This window comes from Harmonia axyridis, chromosome 4 (genome assembly GCF_914767665.1).
Source record: "Harmonia axyridis chromosome 4, icHarAxyr1.1, whole genome shotgun sequence".
NCBI classification, from domain to species: domain Eukaryota; kingdom Metazoa; phylum Arthropoda; class Insecta; order Coleoptera; family Coccinellidae; genus Harmonia; species Harmonia axyridis.
The window spans coordinates 26,738,728-26,760,836 of NC_059504.1; the positions used below are offsets into that span (position 1 = coordinate 26,738,728).

The window sequence follows — 22,109 nt, forward strand, 5'->3', positions numbered from 1 at the left end:
ACCGATATCAATAGACTCTCTCTAACTCCCAATCCATATATTCTATGTATCCTCTCATAATTGAATATTAGATGCATCCCACCGGTGGAAGGGTAAATCGCCCAGATTAAACATTCACAGTAAAGTATGTAATTGTCAATGATAATGATAATTTTAGCACCATCGGAGAGAGACCAAACTATTGAAACTATATTAAAAAAATATTCATAGCAAAACGTGCTGCCATTGAAGGTGAGAAGGGATAGACCAGAAGCATTAGATATTTATTTTCTCTCTGAATTATCTATGGTTCTGATGATGTGAAAAATTTCAAGCTTCAAGAAAAAAAGTTTATTGAGTTTCCTTCGTCACTCTGATATCATAGTTTAAGGAATTCTTTACGTCTTACGTCTTACCATCTTAGAATCGATGCGTTGATTGCAGCTCGACTATCGGAATGTATCGCAATATCTCATTTCACGATAGTTCATTACTTTGTTAATTTCCACACATCTTTTGATTGCCTGAAAGACACTCGGACTGCGGCCTAACGCTAATGAGCAAATGATATCAGTCTCAAGTAGTAAGGCGCGTCTCCGTCGTGGGCTTAGAACAGCCAAACTCAACGTGCGGCCCTTTGGCCCTTTTTATGCGGCCTGAGCCATGGCATAGTCAAATATTGCAATATTCACAGTAGTATCACAAATAAGGTTTCGAAATTACGCAAAAATAACGGTATCAATATTTACTCATTTACCTTTGTTTTCTCCCTTATTGCGTACACACAGAACACTATTACCATAGTATAAACAATGGATTCTTTATACATACTATGATACTACCTATACCTAATCTTTTTAACGAGAATGGCTTATCTCACGTTTTTTGCTCTTGTAGTTATCGTTTCTATGTATTTTTGGGTGCGTTTTATTAGCTGATTATATACCTACCAAAATATAAATTGCGATAAAAAAATTTCTTAAAATCGTCAATAGTATCCCCTGTTTTCGTTTTCGGGAGCGTTTCCCTAACACCCTGTATATTTTTATTTTCGCACTTTCCTTCTAATATTACAAATGCGATAAAAGTAATCTGCCTGTCTGTTACGCTTTGACGCATAAACCACTGAATCGATTTTGATAAAATTTGGTACACAGACAGGAAGTAGTAGAGCTTAGGAAAGGACTTAGGCTACTTTGTAATTGACTTATAAAAAGGGTTTTGATTATGCGCGATAAACGAAAACTGCGTGAGCTAAAGCTAGTTTCACAAGTAGGTAAATTACTGTGGCCCGCAAGAATGAACAGTAGCAATTATGCGGCCCAAGGTAAAAAAAGGTTGAGTATGACTGGCTTAGAACCATAACTGTACCTTCAAAGCTCTTAAGTTCAAGTCAGTACTTCAATAGAAAATGCTATACTGCATTGCTCTCGGAGACTTGAACACTCAATCCAGAATCAAGAAAATTGGTTTACCTACATACAATTTCCATATTGAAAAGGGTATCCACATGCTACTGAACAAATAAAATAAAGCAGAACAAACGAAGGATAACTTTCAGAGAAAAGTTATAAACCGTTTTACCGTATGAAGTATGCTAAGCTCAAATATATTCCTCATAGAATACCGCGAACTTTTTTTCTGAACCCCCGATTTAAGTTATTACATCATCCACCCTTATTTGTAATCATACAGGAATTTAGAATTCCCTTTCATGTAATCCAATAAAATCAATCGCATAACCTCTACTGGTAACACACAAATAGTCCATCGTTGAGTAATACCAAAATATTACGAACTTATGAATGATGTGAAAATTTCATTCGTAGACTGCAACAGACAACAGTAAAATAAAAATAACCCCGTAACCCTAATATCTAAATCTGTCACAAAATATGGAGCTTAAAATGTTGCTATGACATAATCAATGTTTTCATGGAATCCCCGTTCTGAGGTTTTCAATAGCATCTGCAGATCGACCTTCTTGAAAATAAATTGTTTCTCTATTTCAGTATCGTAATGAGTTCATCACAGTTCTGAACAGTGCTGTAATGAACTCATTACAGCATTGTTTTCAGTTATATTTTTCGTTTTGTGGTTGTCTACACAGACTTCCATCAATCCTATCAAAATTCAACACACGTCAAATTGTCAATACAATATAATTTGTATTTAGTGAAATGATTTGCGATATTATATTCGCAATTTCTCTTCATTCTGCTGGTGTTAAATCGATTTCGTCAGACATAATTGACGAGTTTAATGCGTAATTATAAATTAATTTAAAATTCGAAACGTACGATTCAAATTGAAATTCCGTAATCTGTCAATTTTTGTAACAGTCACACCAACTGCCAAGATACAATACAAATTTCACTAGGATGCATAATCTGAATTTTTCATTGAATTTCGATAATATTTCACAAAACTCGACTGAAATAGAGAAAATATCGTCTAATACTCGTTGCAGAAGGCAATTCCAACACTCATGCTTTCAAAACTCGCACCTTCGTCGCTCGTTTTCGAATTTCCCATTCGGCAACTTGTTTTAGAATATAGTATTCTTTCATTGTTGACGGACAGTGTTTTGAAAAGGAGGATAGTGTTTGCTTGTTTTTGTAGTGTTCTTGTTCTAGGAAACGGGGCACTATGATTTTGCCGGATTATTTCTATCCGTAAATTTTGTACCAAAATATTTTGAGTCTCAAACGCAGACTGCGAAGTTCTGCAGTTTCAAGTTCTGTCCGTATAGAAAAATCTTATCTAGTATAAGTGAGCAGTGTGAGGCACATATACACTGTGTCCGTAAAGTATGGAACAATTCATTTTTAGCTAAACAGACCATTTTAAGAAATAATCCTGAAACAAGTCGATTTTTAATTTCAATTAACCGTATTTCAAAATAATTATCTAATATACAGGGTGAATAACTTTCGAGTAATGACGTCACCGTCATTTTTTTAAATGGAGCACCCCATTTTGTCTCAATTTTCCGATTACCTTCTCTAGCTGAGCCGATTCCAAAAATGTATCACATGTTGATTCCAATTGGAACAGCAGGGTGGACAAAAATACAATAGTTTTGTGTATGCCCATAAAGTAACATTCTTTATTAGTTAAATTAACAATATTATCAAAAATACTTATTGTCTAGGGGCAATTGGTCTGAATGTAACACCCTGTAGTTTGTTACATTTTTAGATTAATAAAAATGTATAAAAATAAGAAATAATTTCTTTTATATTTTGTCTGCTAGACCACAAGTACCAAACATGTTTGGAAACAGCTCATTTTTATTAATCTAAAAATGTAACAAACTACAGGGTGTTACATTCAAACCAATTGCCGCTAGACAATAAGTATTTTTGACAATTTTGTTAATTCAACTAATAAAGAATTTACGCGTTACTTCATGAGCACACACAAAACTATTGTATGTACCAATTGGAATCAACATGTGATAAATTTTTGGAATCAGCTCCGCTCGAGCTCAGCTAGAGTAATCGGAAAATTGAGACAAAATGGAAGTGTTCCACTAAAACAAAGACGGTGACGTCCTTACTCGAAAGTAATTCACCCTTTATATCAGATTATTATTTTAAAATACGATAAATTAAAATCATAAATCGACGTGTTTCAGGATTATTTCTTAAAATAGTCTGTTTAGCTAAAAATGAATTTGTTCCATACTTTACCGGACACAGTGTATAAAGGGATTTTTCAATAAGAGTATTTGGTATTAAAAAACACAGTATATATTCAGAGAAATCAATGGATGTTTATTTAATTGTAAAGAGGAAATTATGTCATTGAAGGTCTATTCATATTATCCGACACGTATCGCTTCAGACACCAAGCGAAATTACGACAAATATCATTTGATGCGTTTCGTATGAAGTAATTCACATTGTCCGTCACCGATCGTGTCATTCGCCATCCGTTCTGTTCAGTATTCTTCGAGAGAATATTTTGTCTGATTTCGTATGGGCGGAGTCTGTATGAACTTGTCGGAACTGTCTGAACGGATAATATGAATTAGCAGACAGTCGCGCTGCTCGCAACGCTCGCATAGTACATAAAATTCGCGTCGCTCGCGTCGTAAAATTAGTCGCTCACGTACTAGGGTTAGTTCTGGAACACGTAATTTTCGTTGGTAATGGAATCCGAAAAATTAATATATTTAGTGCGTTAGCAGGAAATTCTATATAATCTAAATTCTAATTCACAGATTATATCATGATACTAATGAAAAGAAAAAATTTGGAGGGCAATTGTCGACAAATTGAAACAAGATCGTTCTGTTTTTGAATATTGGGTGTACACTAGGGCTGGGACTTTTTCGCCTTTTTGTATTCGAATATTCATCCATAAATTTATTCGATTATCGAATAATTCATTCAAACAAATATTCATGCTTGATTATTCATAAGTAGTCATGAATATTCAACGATTCGTTGATTATTCAATGATTATTCAGTGATTATTCAATGATTATTCAGTGATTTTTCAATGATTATTCAGTGATTATTCAATGAATATTCAGTCATTATTCAGTGATTAAACTCATGTTTTAATGAACCAATAAAATCCGAGCGTTTTGATGAGTGAATATACCTTTTGCGACGTGGTATGATCGTTTTGGTGTTTTGCCTCTCGCCATTAACGCTCTATTAGTGTGAAGTCACACACCGCCATTTTTGGTTCTCCTGTCAGTGTTCGGAATCCAAACAAATAAATTGTCATTCAAATTAGTACGGTCTCGTTGAAGGAATTGGCTTATTTTCATAAATAATAAGAGTATTTGAGGAACGATTCCAGTATTCATTGATAGACAGAAGGAACAATGATTATTCGAATATTCAAATCATTCATTCATGATTCCCAGCCCTAGTGTACACTAAATCTTCTTACTGACTTTTCTCTTGTTTCATCTTCATCCAGTATAATGCAATAGCACATACACATTACTTAAAAATTTTAAAATTTTTTCGCACCTCAATTTATCCACTGCGTGAATCAAACTGAAACGCTCCTTGAATGAGTATGTGAACGCGCTCTCCGTTCCGACAATCGATTCGCTCGGTGTCTGAAACGATACGTGTCGGATAATATGAATCGACCTTAACGATGAGATACTATATCATCCAAATGGCCGCCACGCTTACGTTACACCATATCCTTTTCATGAAATTTTCGCTGGTTTGCGGCTGTATGGAATTCCCTAAATAAATTCACTAATTCCATCTTTAAGGTTTTGAATCGTTTGTGGAACATTGGTATAGAACGTATATTTCACGTGAAAAGTATAAAAGTGTTAAATCACAAAATCTCGGTTTTCAATTGTCATCACCTAAGATGTCTAAAACCATGATGTATGGACTCCTCAAATTTTGAATGCAATGACATTCGACCAAATTGAAAATATTAGTTTTAGTTCGTGGCGGCGCCGCAATGTCATACTTGTCATTTCGATCTTTTCCGTTGATTTTGATTGGATACATTAATTAAAACCTGATACTGACCATTCAAAAGCGATGTGTAACCGAGTATGATCGTGCAAAGTCCTGAAACAAAACACGAAACGTTTACTGGAATGAATTCAAATATTTCAAATAGAGAGAGAGAGAGTTTATTGGTATTTCAATTACAAGAATTGCTTCCATAGATTATAACTATAATGAAAGATATACATATATAGGTACGTAATGGCACAAAACTCATAAATAACAAGAATCTTAATTTATTGATAGCGCTCCCTACAGTTGACATATCGAAGCTTAACTAATATTCTCAAAATTGGCAAAACAAAATCTAATCAGTCCATACACCTGGTTTTTAGACATCTTATCATCTCCTTTTCGAGAAATACATGGACAGGAAACTTTCTTTCAAAATTGCAATTGTTTCATTAATGAAACAATTGCACACAAACAATTGTTTGTGTGAGATGTATCGCCGAAGTGATTTGTTTACTAGACGAGAATGTTCACGAACAGAAGTTGCCTCATCGTTCCTGGACATTCTTTCTTTAAAAATTGCGATATCCTAATTTTGGGAGAAATTACAGTACCAAACTCTACTATCCATGGTTTCAGTAAACTGAAAAAAAAATGTGTTTATTGTATTCAATAATGGCAATAATCAACTTTATTCATTTTATACCATGTACTTTTTCATCAATATATGATATTCATTGACATTATGAATTCCTCTACATTAATATTAAGATCCAGATGATGTAGTTACTCTGTACTTGCCCAAGAAATGGCATCGTGAGCTGCACATCACTCTCTGAATTGGCTCCGCTGGGTATATAAACCAGTGTTACTAATGCAACTTCACTGAAAATCCGAATTTTATGTCAAAAAATCCGAAAACATCCGCGCCCTCCGAAAATAAAACCGAAAAAAATCCGCTTGTTCATAGAAATATTATTTAAAAAAAATAAAAAATTGGATATTTTCCATACGCTCAAGTTGAAGAAAACATTTGACTGGCTCTTTCTGGTTTACAACGAATGCTCAATATTAATTTAACAATATTTGTAATATGGTTTCGCTGGAGCTGCCATCTAGTGTTAATATTTAACGGAATGGTTTGTCATAGGTTCCTGCAATACATGTAGGTGAATTGTGAGAGGCTTTTGAATCTAGAAGATCAATAGCGAAGGCGCAATATTCGAAAAGATAATGAAATATTGGAATTCTTGTCCTGAATAGACTTTTTTTTTATGCAGGAAAAAAAATTACAAGACAAATAACTCCAACAGTTTATCACAATAATTCCTTTCTCTATGAGTTAATTCTTAGTTCTTAGCAAACGTGCATAAACGCCCTCATTGATTTGTTAGCGTTCAATTCTTAGTTCTTTGGTCTGAGTTCTTAGGAATGGTGCATAAACATAAACCCACCATAACAAGACAAAAATCACTCTGCCGTTTTTAGGCACGACGTTTTGATGACCTTGAGTTTCACTTTGAACTACTGTAGTAAAAAATGACAAAGATAACCGAACTTCCCAGTTCCCACTCTTTCTAAAACGCATTTGATTTGTCAGATTAACTCATTCAAAGACTTTTGAATTCACCCGACTGCTTATGTGCTTATTCAAGTCCTATTTGCCTTGAATAATGATTACAAAGCAAAAAATATCAAAGTACATAATTTAAAATACCTGTTTTCTTAAAAAATTAAATATATTTCTCAGAATTAAAAATTAAATCCTTTTTCAACAAAGGAATTAAACATTTTATTATTTATATTATATATTTGGAATTAGTAAATAATATTGTCAGAGTAAAATATGTAGAATTGCAATAGTGTACGATATCAAGGAATTTCTACAAATTCTATAACATTCTTCAGATTTCCTAATCCTGCAGATTAAAAGGACCGAGGGATGCAATGGAAATTGGCTTGTAGTGATGACAAAATATAATGAACGAAGATGTTATATTCAAATAACAGAATATATGCAGTATCCACTTTGATCTAACCTAGTGACGAATCACCATTTATCGAAAAATGCAATTCCAACATTGAATCTGTCCCAAAAACCAAGAGGAATAGATGTTCAAATTGAAACCCAAACAGAAGATTTAAAAGATAATATGGGAACCAAAAGAAAACAAGTTGTTCATATAGAAACTCAAACAACTAAAGAATTATCTCACCAAATACCAAGAAGAAGAAAGATAAAATCGGAGAAAAACCTTTATATTTCAGTTGAAGAAAAATCAAATTTAAAGAATGAAAGTAAAGACATTCAACCTTGAACACTCTATTCAGGGAATAGATCCCTCCATACACAGCTATCTAAAGACAATTTCAAAAAGACTTGTGATATTCATCTACCAAATAGTTTTGGAAATATAGCAAAAATAATCAGAGAATCAAAGAATGGTTGCAATATATAATTTTTCATAAGTATCTACATGAGAAGAATGACAGAGAATATTCAGCAAGTAACCGGTTTAAATGATTTTATATTCAGAAGTCTCAAATGGTGATTACAAGGTAAAAGCAAAAAAGACAGGATGTGCTTTGTCAATTGATGAAGTATCGATCAAAGTAAATTTGCAATATGATACAAGAAATGATGAAAATGTGGGTTTCCAGGATATTGGTTAGCATTTGGAGCTAAATTTTTTCATTTGCTGTAGTCTGTGGTTCTAAGCCCACATCTCATATTTATATACCTACATATATTTTTATTTGTCTAAGAGAGCATGAATGACGAACGCTCAAAAGATCTTGGTGCATGAGTCAGTGCAATTCTCTAATTGAAGGCCTTGGAGCAACAACGAAACATGCCACAAATTTCACTTTTGGAGATTATGCCGCTACAAAAGTAAAAGTTCAAATCAAATCCTGATATACCAATGAATGAAACCAATCCATTGAAAAGTATCATTTTGTAAATTTCCAAACTTGTATTGAATAAAGAGAGAAAAAATGGGTAGGCAAATATCTTTTCTCTGCAAAAATCAGCATTTTGAGAAAAATGTGGCTATACCCTTTTTGCGTTGAAAAATAAATGGAAATTGTACAGGCAGAATAAAAATTCATTTCACTTAGTATATAGTCACTGTCCCTCACATAATCATCAAAGCCATAATCCTTGTTCATATTACAAGTATAGCCTCCACAATCAGATCCTTTCCCGTGTCGTAGTAGATCTTTGCTTCATGTTAAAAACAATATAGTTTGTACCATTTTTACGCTTGGAAATTGTCGAAGTAATTCTAAAACAAATAAGGATTATAGGAAATTTTGCTTTCATCTATGTTTCTTTATAAGTAGCTTTTATTCCATAGTTACAGAGGTATCTACAGAAACTTCATACAACTAAATTTTGATGATTGTGCCTTGTATAGTTGATGCTTAAGATCTTCGATTTTTAATATTCATCTACTAAATCTTCACTAATTTGTTTTGTGAATGAATTGGACAACTGATAACAAATTGAAAGAAACCAACAAATTCCATTTTTATTCATAACACCAAAAATTCACTAGACTAAGTCATATCAATTAATATATAACAACATGATCTTTTTAGTTTTTATTCGGAATCTGAAATATAATTTTAGATGATGTTTGGAGTCCTCAACAAATTACCATTTATAAGGTTATATTCCAGAAAATGGAATGAAAAAAAAAATTAAATTTTATTGAAAGCAAATATTATTTGAAGTACCCAATATAAAATCCCCTGACCCAAATATATTGTGTTGTCACTAGTGCCTAAATTGATGTGAATAAAACTAATAATTTGATTGTGTATATTCTGATATGATACTAACAAAATGATATAGTACATAAAATCCCAATTTAATTTCAAGAGAATATATTTATCACAATAACTAATAGAGATTAGAGTCGAAGCAAGTATATTAAGCTTCTAAAATCATGAGCTTGTAAGATAAATAATATGAGGGAAATTTGCAATAAGGAATAGACAAAAATACACAATATTCTACAAATTGAAATATTTATGTAGTCCAAGCCTCTGGGTCTTCTGTATTACATGATTACAATGAATATAGTTATTTGAATCATTTGATCCTTATTTAGAAAGTAGCAGGACAACTCTGTATAATCTAAGCCATCTATTGTTGTGCACATTGTATACCTGGACCATGTGCCTCTTCATCATCACTAGCGTAAGATTCCCCACGATGATTACTATTATTCCTGCGCTCGTTGGGATCATAATCATTTAGATCTACTTCTTCCACATTATCCCCGATTGGCATGTTGAAGGCGGGCCTAGGTGGCAGGTATTTCTCTAGAAGAGCATAGCCCTGCTCATCAGCAAAGTGGTTCTCGGGGAATGTAATTTTGAACATTATGTTTAGGTTTCCCTTTTGGAATGGATTCTTGTATTGAGGCATACCCTCATTTTCCACAGTTTTAATATCTCCAGGTTTTAATACTGAACCAACAGGGTGTGTGACAACTAGATCACGGCCATCTAAATGTTTAACAACAAAGCTGAAACCGCATAAAGCTTCTGTTAGAGTGACAGTATGTTCCATTCTTAGATTATCACCATCCCTGACAAATTTTTCATGAGGTTTCTGTTGGAGAACAATAACAACATCACCTGCTTCAACATCTGGCATCTGGTCACCTTCTCCTCGGAAGAAAATCTTTTGATTTTCTTTCATACCTGTTGAAATAATATTCTTTGTAAAATATAATATAGAATATTTTTCTAGCCAATTTTAGATGAAAGATGAAAATGTTTCATGAACTTATAGCACTGCTAAAGGAAATAGACCACACATACATTATTTTCTAATATGCCAGATAGGGTAAATGCACTGGTTAGCCGACCGGCACAGGCTCTTCACCATTCCGTGATTTGAGATAAAATAATAATAAAAATATATCATGTAGTGCAAAATATTTTCGTCGTACCTGTTCTCGATCATTCTACCCTTGCAAGATAGTTTGCATAGTAGGGGTATAGGTCAAAGTTTTCGCGCTAAAAATTAGTTTATAATCGTCTATCATAGAAAAGGGTTCTTTCTCGTCCTCTCTTAGAAAAGTGCTTGGTGATATATCACTAGAAAACAGTAATTATTTCTTATTTTGAATGAATTATGTGTGTATCTTTTGTTCCATACGAACTATAAAATATATTTTTGAGTGTATTTCAATCAAGATGCAAATAAATGTATATTTTTTTGTTCAATATTCGGCGGTCGCGAACTGGTATTGGAAAATTTGTATCTTTTATTTCTCGACCAAAGTGGTCGAGAACCAATATGTTACTTCAATAATTGTTTATTTCAACCGATATATTTCTGTTGCATCATTTTCGTTTTTTTTTCAATACCCTGATTCATTTATATATCTACTTTCTGAATATCAGTTTGCAACCACCGAATTAACGTTGAAACATTTATTTCTACCTTGTATTTATTCGCGGTCGAGAACCATAGATAGATAGATATCTATCTATCTATTTATTCGCGGTCGAGAACCAATTTGATTGTACTTAATTCTCTACCACTGGTGGTCGGTGTTTCATATTTTATTTACTCATTAGTTTCTAAATAGATATTAAGAGCAAAATACCAAAGAATGTTGTATGAATTGCTATTTTGAAATATTTATAGAAAGTGGAAACTTTTGCAAAAAAATTTGTTTACATTCAGAGTGTTTCTTACTTAATTACCTCATCTGAGTGATAGGTACTGATGTCGATGGTACGGTACGAAAGTAAGTACTAATCACTCATCTCGCTCTAAAGTTTTATATAAAATTTTTAAGTGAAGCGGCCACTATTATTAGTGGTCGAAAACTAACACAAAAATGGTCGAGAACTCTGCGACGTGGTCGTGAACCGAAGGTTATTGAGATTTTCTATATGTTTTCACATTTCAAAAGTTAAATGCGAAAAGAACGCTTAAAATTATATGACAAATCATTTAAAACTCGCCAAAGAATAGATGAACACCAACAGCATTAAAATTTGATAAGTTTATGTGTGAAAAAGTCGTGCTCGAAATCGATGTTTCTGTTAACTGGTCGAGAACCAGTGCATTTACCCTATATCTAAAGAAAGATTTATTTTGTTTAGTTTAACTTTGTTGTTTTGAATATTATATAGTATTATTTTTTGTATATTGTTAAAAAGGCCTTGTCACCAGTACTTGTACTGTATTAGAGGTCAAGAATAAAGAAGTTAATAAATAAATAAATAAAAAAAATCTAATAGATTCAGTCTTGACTTGATGAAAATTCATCTTGTTTAAAGTAATGAAAAATTCCATTTCAAACTAAATTTCAAGATTATTTCATAATCCATTATACTAATGATTCTTTCGATTTGAAAAAAATCCCAGGTTGAACACCGAATCAATGATTAAACAGATTGTAATTAATTTTGAAATTAGGGATATTTATATTTTACAGGCCACTAATAACAAAAATGATTAAAATTAATACCAAATGAATTACCTTTATCAATGTGGACTTCAAGAATTTTGGTCTCGCTGTTCACTTTCTTTCCTTTACAGGAACTGCAACGATCACTGTCTTTAATGTATTCACCTGATCCATGGCAATCAGGACATGTTGATTGAGACTGTTGCGCAAAGCCTGGGCCAATATGACGGAGAGTGGTCTTAATTCCACAACCTCTGCAGGTATTACATTTCACAACATTTCCGTTTTTGCTACCTTTGCCATTACATTTTTTGCAAATAACATTTTTACTCAATTGCAGTTTACTGGTTTTTCCATTATATAAATCTTCAAGAGAAACTTTCAAAGTATGAACCGTATCTTCAGTTCTTTGTCTTCGTTGTCTCATTCCTCCCATAGGACCTCCAAAAGGGCTGAATCCTCCAAAGAGGCCTCCACCAAAAATGTGAGACAAGAAATCCTCTCCACCAAAATCTTGTGCTCCTTCCTGCATTCCTTGGAGGCCATACCTATCGTATGTTGCTCTTTTTTTAGGATCAGAAAGAACTTCATAAGCAAAGGAAATTTCTTTGAATCTATCACCAGCATCAGGATTTTTATCAGGGTGGAATTCCTTTGCTAGTTTTCTATATTGCTGTTGAATGAAAGTTATTCGATGAAATGAAGTTTCTAATCAATAAAAAATTAATGATCCATATGAATGATAACTACTGAATGATGGTGCAAAAACTATTGGCAAAACTTCGAACCTCGTGAATATTGACAACTGATTTCATAATAGTCCTTTAACTATTTTAATGATTTTATTTCGATTGAAATTGTACTGATATTTAGATTTCATACCTTTTTGATTTCATTTTCTCCTGCATTTCTGTTTACACCTAATATATCATAAAGCTTGTTGTCTGCCATCTTTCTAAACAAGGAAACTAAAGAGCAGGAAATCAGTCGCACAAGAAAGAAAGGTCAACAGCAGCTCCACCATGCGACATACATGGAACATGGAAAATGTCAATGTCAAAGTCAATATGATCTTTTTCTTTCCTATCAGATTTAATTTTAGGAGGAAAACCAGAAAGGCTATTTGACATTATCAAAAATATTGTCCTATTACATATTATTATATTATGTCTATTATTATAGATTGAGTTTTCGATTCGATATCAATTTGACAAAATATTTTCTATAATAAAATATCTATAACAGGCCAATTGAAAAGTCTCCGGTCTACCATAGTTAAACAGATTTTTTTGGTAAAATTCGATTTTATTACTACGGCAGTCTTTTCAGGCAACCGAATATATATACTTATGTTTGATGTGGAGGATCCTAACGAACCCTCGCCAACAGAACCTGTAGACAATAATATTAACCGGCAAGTTCAACTCGAAAATTAAAATCCTCTACAATAACATTAATAGTTATACACCAAAAAATACCTGATTAATAATTTCATAGAAGAGAACGAGATATAATGTGCAATGTTTGTAGAAGCCAAAATAAAAAAAGATCATAACATCGCATACAGAGACTGGGACGTCATACATCGGGTGGGTCACACAGTTGATAATACACGTGGAGGTTGCATTGTACAGTGCCATCCCGGTTTAAAAATGGGTAAGAACAATTCTCCTGCACTGAATAACAATTTCAATGAAACATTGCATTTCACAATCCCTTTCAAAGAAGATAAATTACACATATTTTTAATATATATTCATCCACACTCAAAAATTGAGGAAACTATATTTACGAAAGCAGCTCTGTATAAATATTCAATAATAATAGGAGACTTCAACCCCAACCAAACAAAAAACAAACAAATAAATAAATTTCTTCAAAATGGTACCTTCAAAAAATTAATTACGCCTCCAACGTTTTTAATGGACAATAACCCGAACAGTACACCAGACTTATTACTTTACTCTTCAAATCTGGAAAATAACATCAAAGACATACTACTTGTACCAGACCTGGGTTCTGATCACTTAGCAATGCTGATTACGTTAGACTTGGATACTATAACTGAAGAGACTGTAGAAAGAAAAACTTTACAATTTAAGAAATGTAAGATTAATAAAGTGAATGAAGAGATGAACAACTTTATAAACTCTCACAAACAAACAAATATGAATGAAGATTACATCACATTATTCAATAATAAACTCTCAGAATGTATCCTGAAATATACACCTACGACAAAACACCATCCATTTCTCCACGTTTTACCACCTTTTATTGTGAATATGATCAAGAATAAACGGAAATTGTATAGAGAATACAGGAACTGCCCTAATCCTAATTTCAAAACCAAACTGAATGAATACAATACTAGTATACACAAAATGATCATGCAGTACAAACGTCATAGGTGGACGGAAGCTTGTAAGTCAATAAGAGAAGCCAAAGGGAAAAATTTCTACAGACAAATAAACAAACTCTCCAAGTACAAGAAATTTCACAAGATACCTACTATTCTAGCCAACAATAGAGAGTACAAATCAGATGAAGAAAAGGCGAACATCTTTGCAGAACACTTCAAACAGGCATATCAATATGACAATGACATTAACTTTGATAATGAAACAGAAAGAATCGTAGAAACTTGTTATTTTGATTACTTCAACAATAACGAGCGGGAAAGGGAATCAGAGCAAATTGAGGAAGCCACGTACTATGAAATTCTACATAATACCAAAAATAGTGCGCCAGGGACAGATAATATTCCATGGAGTATCGTCAAACAATTGAACCAACACATACACGAACACATAATGAAGATATACGAATGGTGTCTGAATAACCAAACCTTTCCAGAAATATGGAAAACTGGTACCATCATTCTAATAGCAAAAACTAATGAAGATCATAAAAAAGTAGAAAACTATAGGCCCATAACACTCTTGCCAGTACTAGGAAAGCTATTAGAGAAAATAATTAAAGCTAAACTTGAGGAACACTTCAAATATTTCATTCCCAAATACCAATTTGGTTTCCGCAGAAAGAAAGCAACAGTTCACCCCCTCACAATTTTCTTCTCAAATCTACAAAATGCACAATTAAACAATAGGAAAACTGCAGCAGTATGTATGGACACTAATAAAGCATTTGACAGCATGTGGATAAAGGGTTTACTATACAAATTGTTCAAGAAAGACACACCATCATATCTTATCCATATAATAGGTTCATACCTAAAGCATAGAAGATTGAAAATAAATCTAACTTCTTCACTCCCATGCAGGGTACACCTCAAGGATCCCCACTCTCTCCTCTTCTATATAACATATATTGCAGTGACATTCCCACAATCCATAATACCCAACAATATATACTACAATATGCAGATGACACTTTAGCAATTTCACATGGGAAAACATTGAAAGACTGCATGAAAAATCTTCAAGAGCATGTTAATTACATCACATCATGGTTTTCAAAGTGGAGATTGAAGGCCAATCCAGAAAAATCACAGTTAATCATATTCAACCACAACATAAATCACCAATCTCCAACTATTGCAATAAACAATAAAATAGTAAAACCAACACCATCAATAAAATACCTGGGAATTCAAATTGACAGCAAAGCCAGCCTGAAACTTCATGCGAACAACATAAAGAAGAAAATGATAGCTAGAGCTAAACACTTTAGATGTTTGACCTACAACAATCAAGGAATTGACATGAAAACAGCAACGATCATTTACAAGTCTATATGTCGACCAATAATTGAGTATGGACATCCCCCCCAGCAAACACTGGGAGGTAACTGTGAAGTACCATGGAAGTAACTTTGCAACTAAAAGCTCGCATGCGATGTATTAAAAACATTGCCTCCCGCTCGCATTTGCAGCGAAATGTCCGCGACATCATGTACGCATTTCAAGTCGTTGTGTTGTTCAAATTGAGACATGAAAAAATATCCCCAAAAAAACATCCATTTGTTGTCACTTTTATGGAAGTTTTTGAGTCAATAAATGTCTTTTTAATAACCACATTGGGTCGTTTCATGCGAGGTCTCTTTGATATCTCTATATTTCATTCCCTTTTTCACCACACATAGAGAACATTATATCAATTTCAATAGGAAGTTCGATTATGATTTCATTAGGATATCATTATTAGACTTCTCAATTCTATTCTTTTTTTCATTACACATAGAGTACACATACTGACTTCCATATAAGATAAAATTTTGAACTTTATAAAACTTTTGGGACAGCGTGACGACTTGGTCGATGGTGGGGTTTAATCAGGCCTCAATCTGCCTACTCCTGATTAACCTCGGGATAACTATAACGGGACATGCACTAACTAAGTCTCAATCTGTCTACTCCTAGTTAGCGGAAAAAATAAATAGTTTTTTAACTATTTGACTGTGATTCCTCGGCTTATCTCCGTTTAAGATGCTTACTTCGAGGCTTAAGTAGATTGTTGCGCCCTCTGTTGGGGGAAGCGTTAACCTGGTTGGCAGCGCCACCATGACCGTAACGCAGGAATCTGTAATCCCCACAAAACATTACTTTTGTGATATTCATAAAAAAGTCCCTTTGGCACTATACAGTGTGTTTCCAAATTGTATGTATGACTTTGTACAAGATATTCTACCCATTGAATAAATGATATTTAATATAGGTCAAATGCCTTGTATTGTTCAAATTCGGACAAGGATTCCTATATAGAATATCATTTATTTAATGTGTAGAATATCTTGTACAAAGTCATTCATACAATTTGGAAACACACTGTATAGTGCCAAAGGGACTATTTTATGAATATCTCAAAAGTAATCCTGTAGAAATTTGTACTTACAATTTGGAAATGGGAAATGAAGTAATGAAACATCCATATAATAAATAATTATTCAATCTAATATGAAAAAACAAACGTCACAAAAAAGTGAAATTATCTCTCATAAAATAATAAAATTAACAAACAGAGCCGGTCTTCAATTGACCACTTATAAAAAAATACTATATATATTTCAATTTATTGGTTTTTTGGTGATATAGCTATATCACCAGCCACATGGCAGACACCAACGCACAAATAAAACTGAAAAAACGGGAAGCCTATAGCTATTGTAGTTTTCGAAATATCGCTCGATCAGCCAGAAAACGGACCAAGTGAATACGTAATCTGTATTTTGTTGCAAAAATGCTTCTATTAGGATCACGTTCTGGTTTCACCGACGACCTCTCGGATTGCTCTGAATCGTTTGTTTTTGTTTATTACATCCAGATGAAGGAGAAAAAATAAATATTCGTCGGACTCTTTGAGGGCTGGATATTTCAGTGCCACAGATGGATAATTGAAAATAATAATGTGCAAACTATTACTATTACATTCACCAGAATAAACAGCCACATTGGGAACATAAAGTGACCCACTCAAAAAGGATTTGAAATATCATCCAATTCATGTTAACATTGTGTAGTTCTCAGAAAGACTTCGTTGCGAAGTCGCTCGATGGTAAACTTTTTAACTACTAATTTACCACTTTCTATGGGGATGGCATTGTGGTTATTTATTAATATCCTCAAATTATTATCACTGCATCTTCGAATTGTTGTTAACAAAGCAATGTCGCAAAATAAATATGTTTAGAACAAGTATGCGTAATCGCAATGAAGATATCTGTCAATGTGCAATTTGAGACTTCACGAAACTGCCAAGTGATGTAACGTGTTTGCTGGGCCTATATGCGAACTGCAGGGAGTCGGTGATCAAAATTCTAGAGGTTGCTGAAACAACATCCCTTCGAGCAATAACCAAAATGAGACATCCAAACAACCGACTGCACAATCCCCCAAATCACCTTTTATATAGCAGAACCAAGGTAGAACCCATTGGAGGGCGCATTGAGAAACTCAACAATAAATTCATACAAAGGCTAAAAGAATTGGACGATATAAGTGATCTCATGCACGACGAACCAGCAGATAACCCACGCAGAAAATTTCCAACTTGCACTTTACTCCAAAAATTAAGAAGTTACATAAATTCCTAAAGTACTTATGTTTTTTTTTTTTTTGTAGATATTTAGAAATGTATTTCAACCCAATATGGGCTGAAGGACTTTGGTCGATGGCCTGTTGATAACATATCAATAAAGATCAGTTATTATTATTATTATTATTCGATTTTATTATTCAACATACACTGCGCAAAAAAATTAACGCACATTCTGAAAATCTCAATTTTAATGAAAGTTAACTCTACATTGACTTTATAACTTATTTTTTATGTTCTCTCGGGAAGGTTTTGAACGAACCAAGACACATTAAATAGAAGAAAAATTCAGGATTTCACCGAATCTTATGTGAAAGAAGAGAAATAAACAATTTTCAAAATACTGAAATGCTGATAGTGATTCAATACTTGTTATTTCCACCCCTTGCATTAATTACAGCTCGGCAACAACGGTTCATACTCAAAATGAGTGATCTTAAAATGTTCTGATCTAATCCTTCCCAGATTTCTCTGAGTTGGATTCCTAAGTCATTAAGAGTAGTTGGATGATTTTCTGAACTTCTCAGCCTTCTATTGAGGTTGTCCCAAATCTGCTCAATCGGATTGAGATCTGGACTTCTTGCTGGCCATTCCATTCGAGAGACTTCAACCTCTTCAAGGTACTCCTGAACGATGCGCGCACGATGTGGTCTGGCATTATCATCCATAAAAATGAAATTTTCACCAATGTATGGGGCAAATGGCACTACATGCTCTTCAAGAATGTTCCTTATATACCTATCAGCATTCATAGCTCCATTATCAACGACCACTAGGTCTGTGCGAGCAGTCAAAGATATTCCATCCCATACCATAATCGATCCTCCCCCGAAACCAGTAGTATTCAGGAAATTGCACTGAGCATATCTTTCATGTGGACGTCTGTTTACAAGGGAACGTCGATCACAATGGTAGAGGCAGAATCTAGACTCATCTGTGAAGAGAACTCTTTCCCAATCAGCCTCTTCCCAATGGATATGCAAAATCCAAACGCGCCCTTCGATGGGCTGTGGTAAGAGCTGTGCCTCTTGCCGCGACACGAGGCCTTAAATCATATTCTCTGAGGCGATTTCTTATTGTCTGTTACTCTCAAGTAACGTTCTTGAATGGCAGTTGTTACCCGTGGTCTACCCTGTCCTGGTCTCTGGAGATTCATACCTATCTCCCTGAATCGCTGCAACATTCTGGACACACTTGTATGGGAAATTCCAAACCTTTCTGCAATTCTTGTGTATGTCCACCTTTCTTCTCGCAAAACTACCGCTTGGGCACATTCCTCTTGGGTCAAATACTCAAATTGAGTGTTTCGCGTTGCATAGCTATCGAGTGTAGAAAATCAAACGAAAGAAAAACTATTGATCACTAGAATTGATCGAGAACAACTGATTTCAGAATGTAGCCAATACATTCAAAATCTGATAATCTCATCTTTTTTTGTACCTGCTGGGAAAAAACATCTGTATTGAAGAAAAACGTTGAAAGTGGATAACATAGGCATGCATAATTCTGATAAAAATAATTATCATTGAGAACACCTTCAGTTGTAAAATAAATTTGAGATTTCCATAATGTGCGTTAATTTTTTTGCGCAGTGTAGTTGATTTCGAGGGCAATACAGCTATTATAGCGATCTTCCAACTTTTCGATACCATTTTTGTAATACTATTTGTCTTTCGCTTCAAAATAGTCCTCAGTTTCGGCGATTACTTCTTCATTGACGCTAAATTTCTTTCCAGCGAGCATTCTTTTGAGGTCTGCGAACAGGAAAAAGTCGCTGGAGGCCAGAACTGGCGAATACGCTGGGTGCAGAGCCAATTCGAAGCCCAACTCATGCAATTTTGATTTAATTGATTTGTGACACGGCGCATTGTCTTGATGAAGCAACACCTTTTTTCTCAAATGGGGCCGTTTTTTAACGATTTCATCCTTTAAATGATCCAATAACGCTATATAATAATCGCTGTTGATGGTCTGACCCTTTTGGAGGTAATCAATGAATATTATACCTTGCGCATCCCAGAATACTGATGCCATAACCTTGCCAGCTGACTGTTAAGTTTTTTCCTCGCTTTGGATTCGGTTCATCAAGTGCAGTCCACTCAGCTGACTGTCGATTGAACTCCGGAGTGAAATGATTGTGCCATGTTTCATCCATTGTCATGGAGTCTAGGAGGTATTGCTGGAAAGCACCTATAAAACATGGACTGGCCCTCACGTGGCTTCTACTCGCTTCGCTCTCCAGACTATCAAAGAGAGAGAGGTGTTGTGAAGGATGGAAATTAGAAAGGCAGTAAATGCGAATTTACTGGCAGAAGGTTTTTTTGTCTTTACTCCATATTTCATTCGACCATTCATTTCAATTTCTCGGAAACCTGAGAAAATATTCAATAAAATAAACGATAAATCCCTTCTTGTTTTCTTACCTATGAAATCTCACGTCCAACCCTTTTTGAATATAACAACACAACTATAAGCTACACACGAAGCAGAGATACTTAAAATTGTTTATTAGTACTAAAATAAGCACCAGAACACCAACAAACACCCAGTAAATTGTTTAAAAATCAGTAATCACCACAAGAAAACACATAAAATACCAGAAAACCAATGTTTTGCCTTTAAAGCTTCCATCCTTGTCACGATACACCTATATCAATGGTCTCTCTCTAACGCCCAGTCCATGTTATTATAGGTCTATGGTTGGTACCAACTAAAAATCATATGAATTTTATACTAGCACCGCCATCTGTCTATCAGACCGGGGATTTTTCAATTGACCTAACACAAGATATTTTGAGAGTTCGGACAGTTTCAATTTGTATATAGAAAGTTAATTGAAAACTTGGGGCTTTCAAATCAACATTGAATTCTAACCTCGAACAGATTGACAGTAGGAAATAATGAATCGAATTAATCTTTAGAAATAAACCCAATGGTTTATTATATATTATAATTATAAATAATGAACTTATTACAGTTCAATAACAGTTCATTATAATATATTTTAATATTATAAGTAATGAACATATTACTGATCATTAATAGTAATAAGTTTATCACCTTTCTACATCAAAATGTTTCCACAAATGTTGTTTACATATCCAAGTGACGTCGTTTAGGGAGGTATGGCGTTTTGGCATCCTCTACTCGCTTCGCACCTCTTGGTCGCTTCACTATGTTCCTAGCCTAAGGCTAGGAACATAGTGAAGCGACCAAGAGGTGCGAAGAGGATAGCAGAGAGGATAGCGGTTTTCGAGAGTAGCGGCGATGACGAGGTGTCATCTCATAGTGAGGCGAACAAGAAATCAAGGCGATAGTCGAGTTTGATCATTATAGAGGAGGCGCGTTTCAGAAAAATGGATTTATACTGTTAGAAAATCGTTATTGAAACTCTGGTATGTAATGAAAAATGATGAAAATAGAAGAACTTATAGTGTTCACGAAATTAATAAATCTAGGAAAGTACATGGTGAATTTCATCACTTTTATAAAGAATTACATGATCATCCAGAGAAATTTCTTTCATATTTCCGTATGAATATTGCAACGACTACATTCTGGAAAAAATTGAATCTTAATTAATGAAAAACTGGACTAATTTCATTCGCTACCCTATCATTCCCACGGATTAATTACTTGTTTGTTTCATTTCATCCGCTACAGCATCCTATAACTTGTCCAAAATATATCAATTATGATGTTGAGCATCTCTCTGATTCCACAAATTTCTTTTCACAAATATCGAACTTATAAATGCCTCCTTTTCCAAGTTTATTTATTAATTGCGCAGCTGCGCGGCGATGAAAGAAAACAAACTTCCCCGATCTCGCCTCTATCCTCGCTTAACCGCCTGGCGCAACCGCATTCGGGATCGCTGCACTATGTGCTACCCTATTAGAATATATTCGTTTGAATTCGCCTCTATCCTCTCTACTATCCTCTTCGCACCTCTTGGTCGCTTCACTATGTTCCTAGCCTAAGGCTAGGAACATAGTGAAGCGACCAAGAGGTGCGAAGAGGATAGTAGAGAGGATAGAGGCGAATTCAAACGAATTCGCTTCACTATGTTCCTAGCCTAAGGCTAGGAACATAGTGAAGCGACCAAGAGGTGCGAAGAGGATAGTAGAGAGGATAGAGGCGAATTCAAACGAATATATTCTAATAGGGTAGCACATAGT

The 22,109-nt window shown here is 34.2% G+C and overlaps 1 protein-coding gene across 1 annotated transcript; it reads right to left on the bottom strand.

Moving 5' to 3' along the window:
- Positions 1–9,451: 9,451 nt before the first annotated feature.
- LOC123677853 (dnaJ homolog subfamily A member 2-like) lies at positions 9,452–12,921 on the bottom strand. Its single transcript, XM_045614583.1, has 3 exons — positions 12,761–12,921; positions 11,951–12,551; positions 9,452–10,151 (listed from the first exon to the last, which is right to left on the bottom strand). Exons 1-3 carry the CDS (start codon positions 12,827–12,829, stop codon positions 9,589–9,591), a joined length of 1,233 nt encoding a protein of 410 aa, XP_045470539.1. The 5' UTR covers positions 12,830–12,921; the 3' UTR covers positions 9,452–9,588.
- Positions 12,922–22,109: the final 9,188 nt, after the last annotated feature.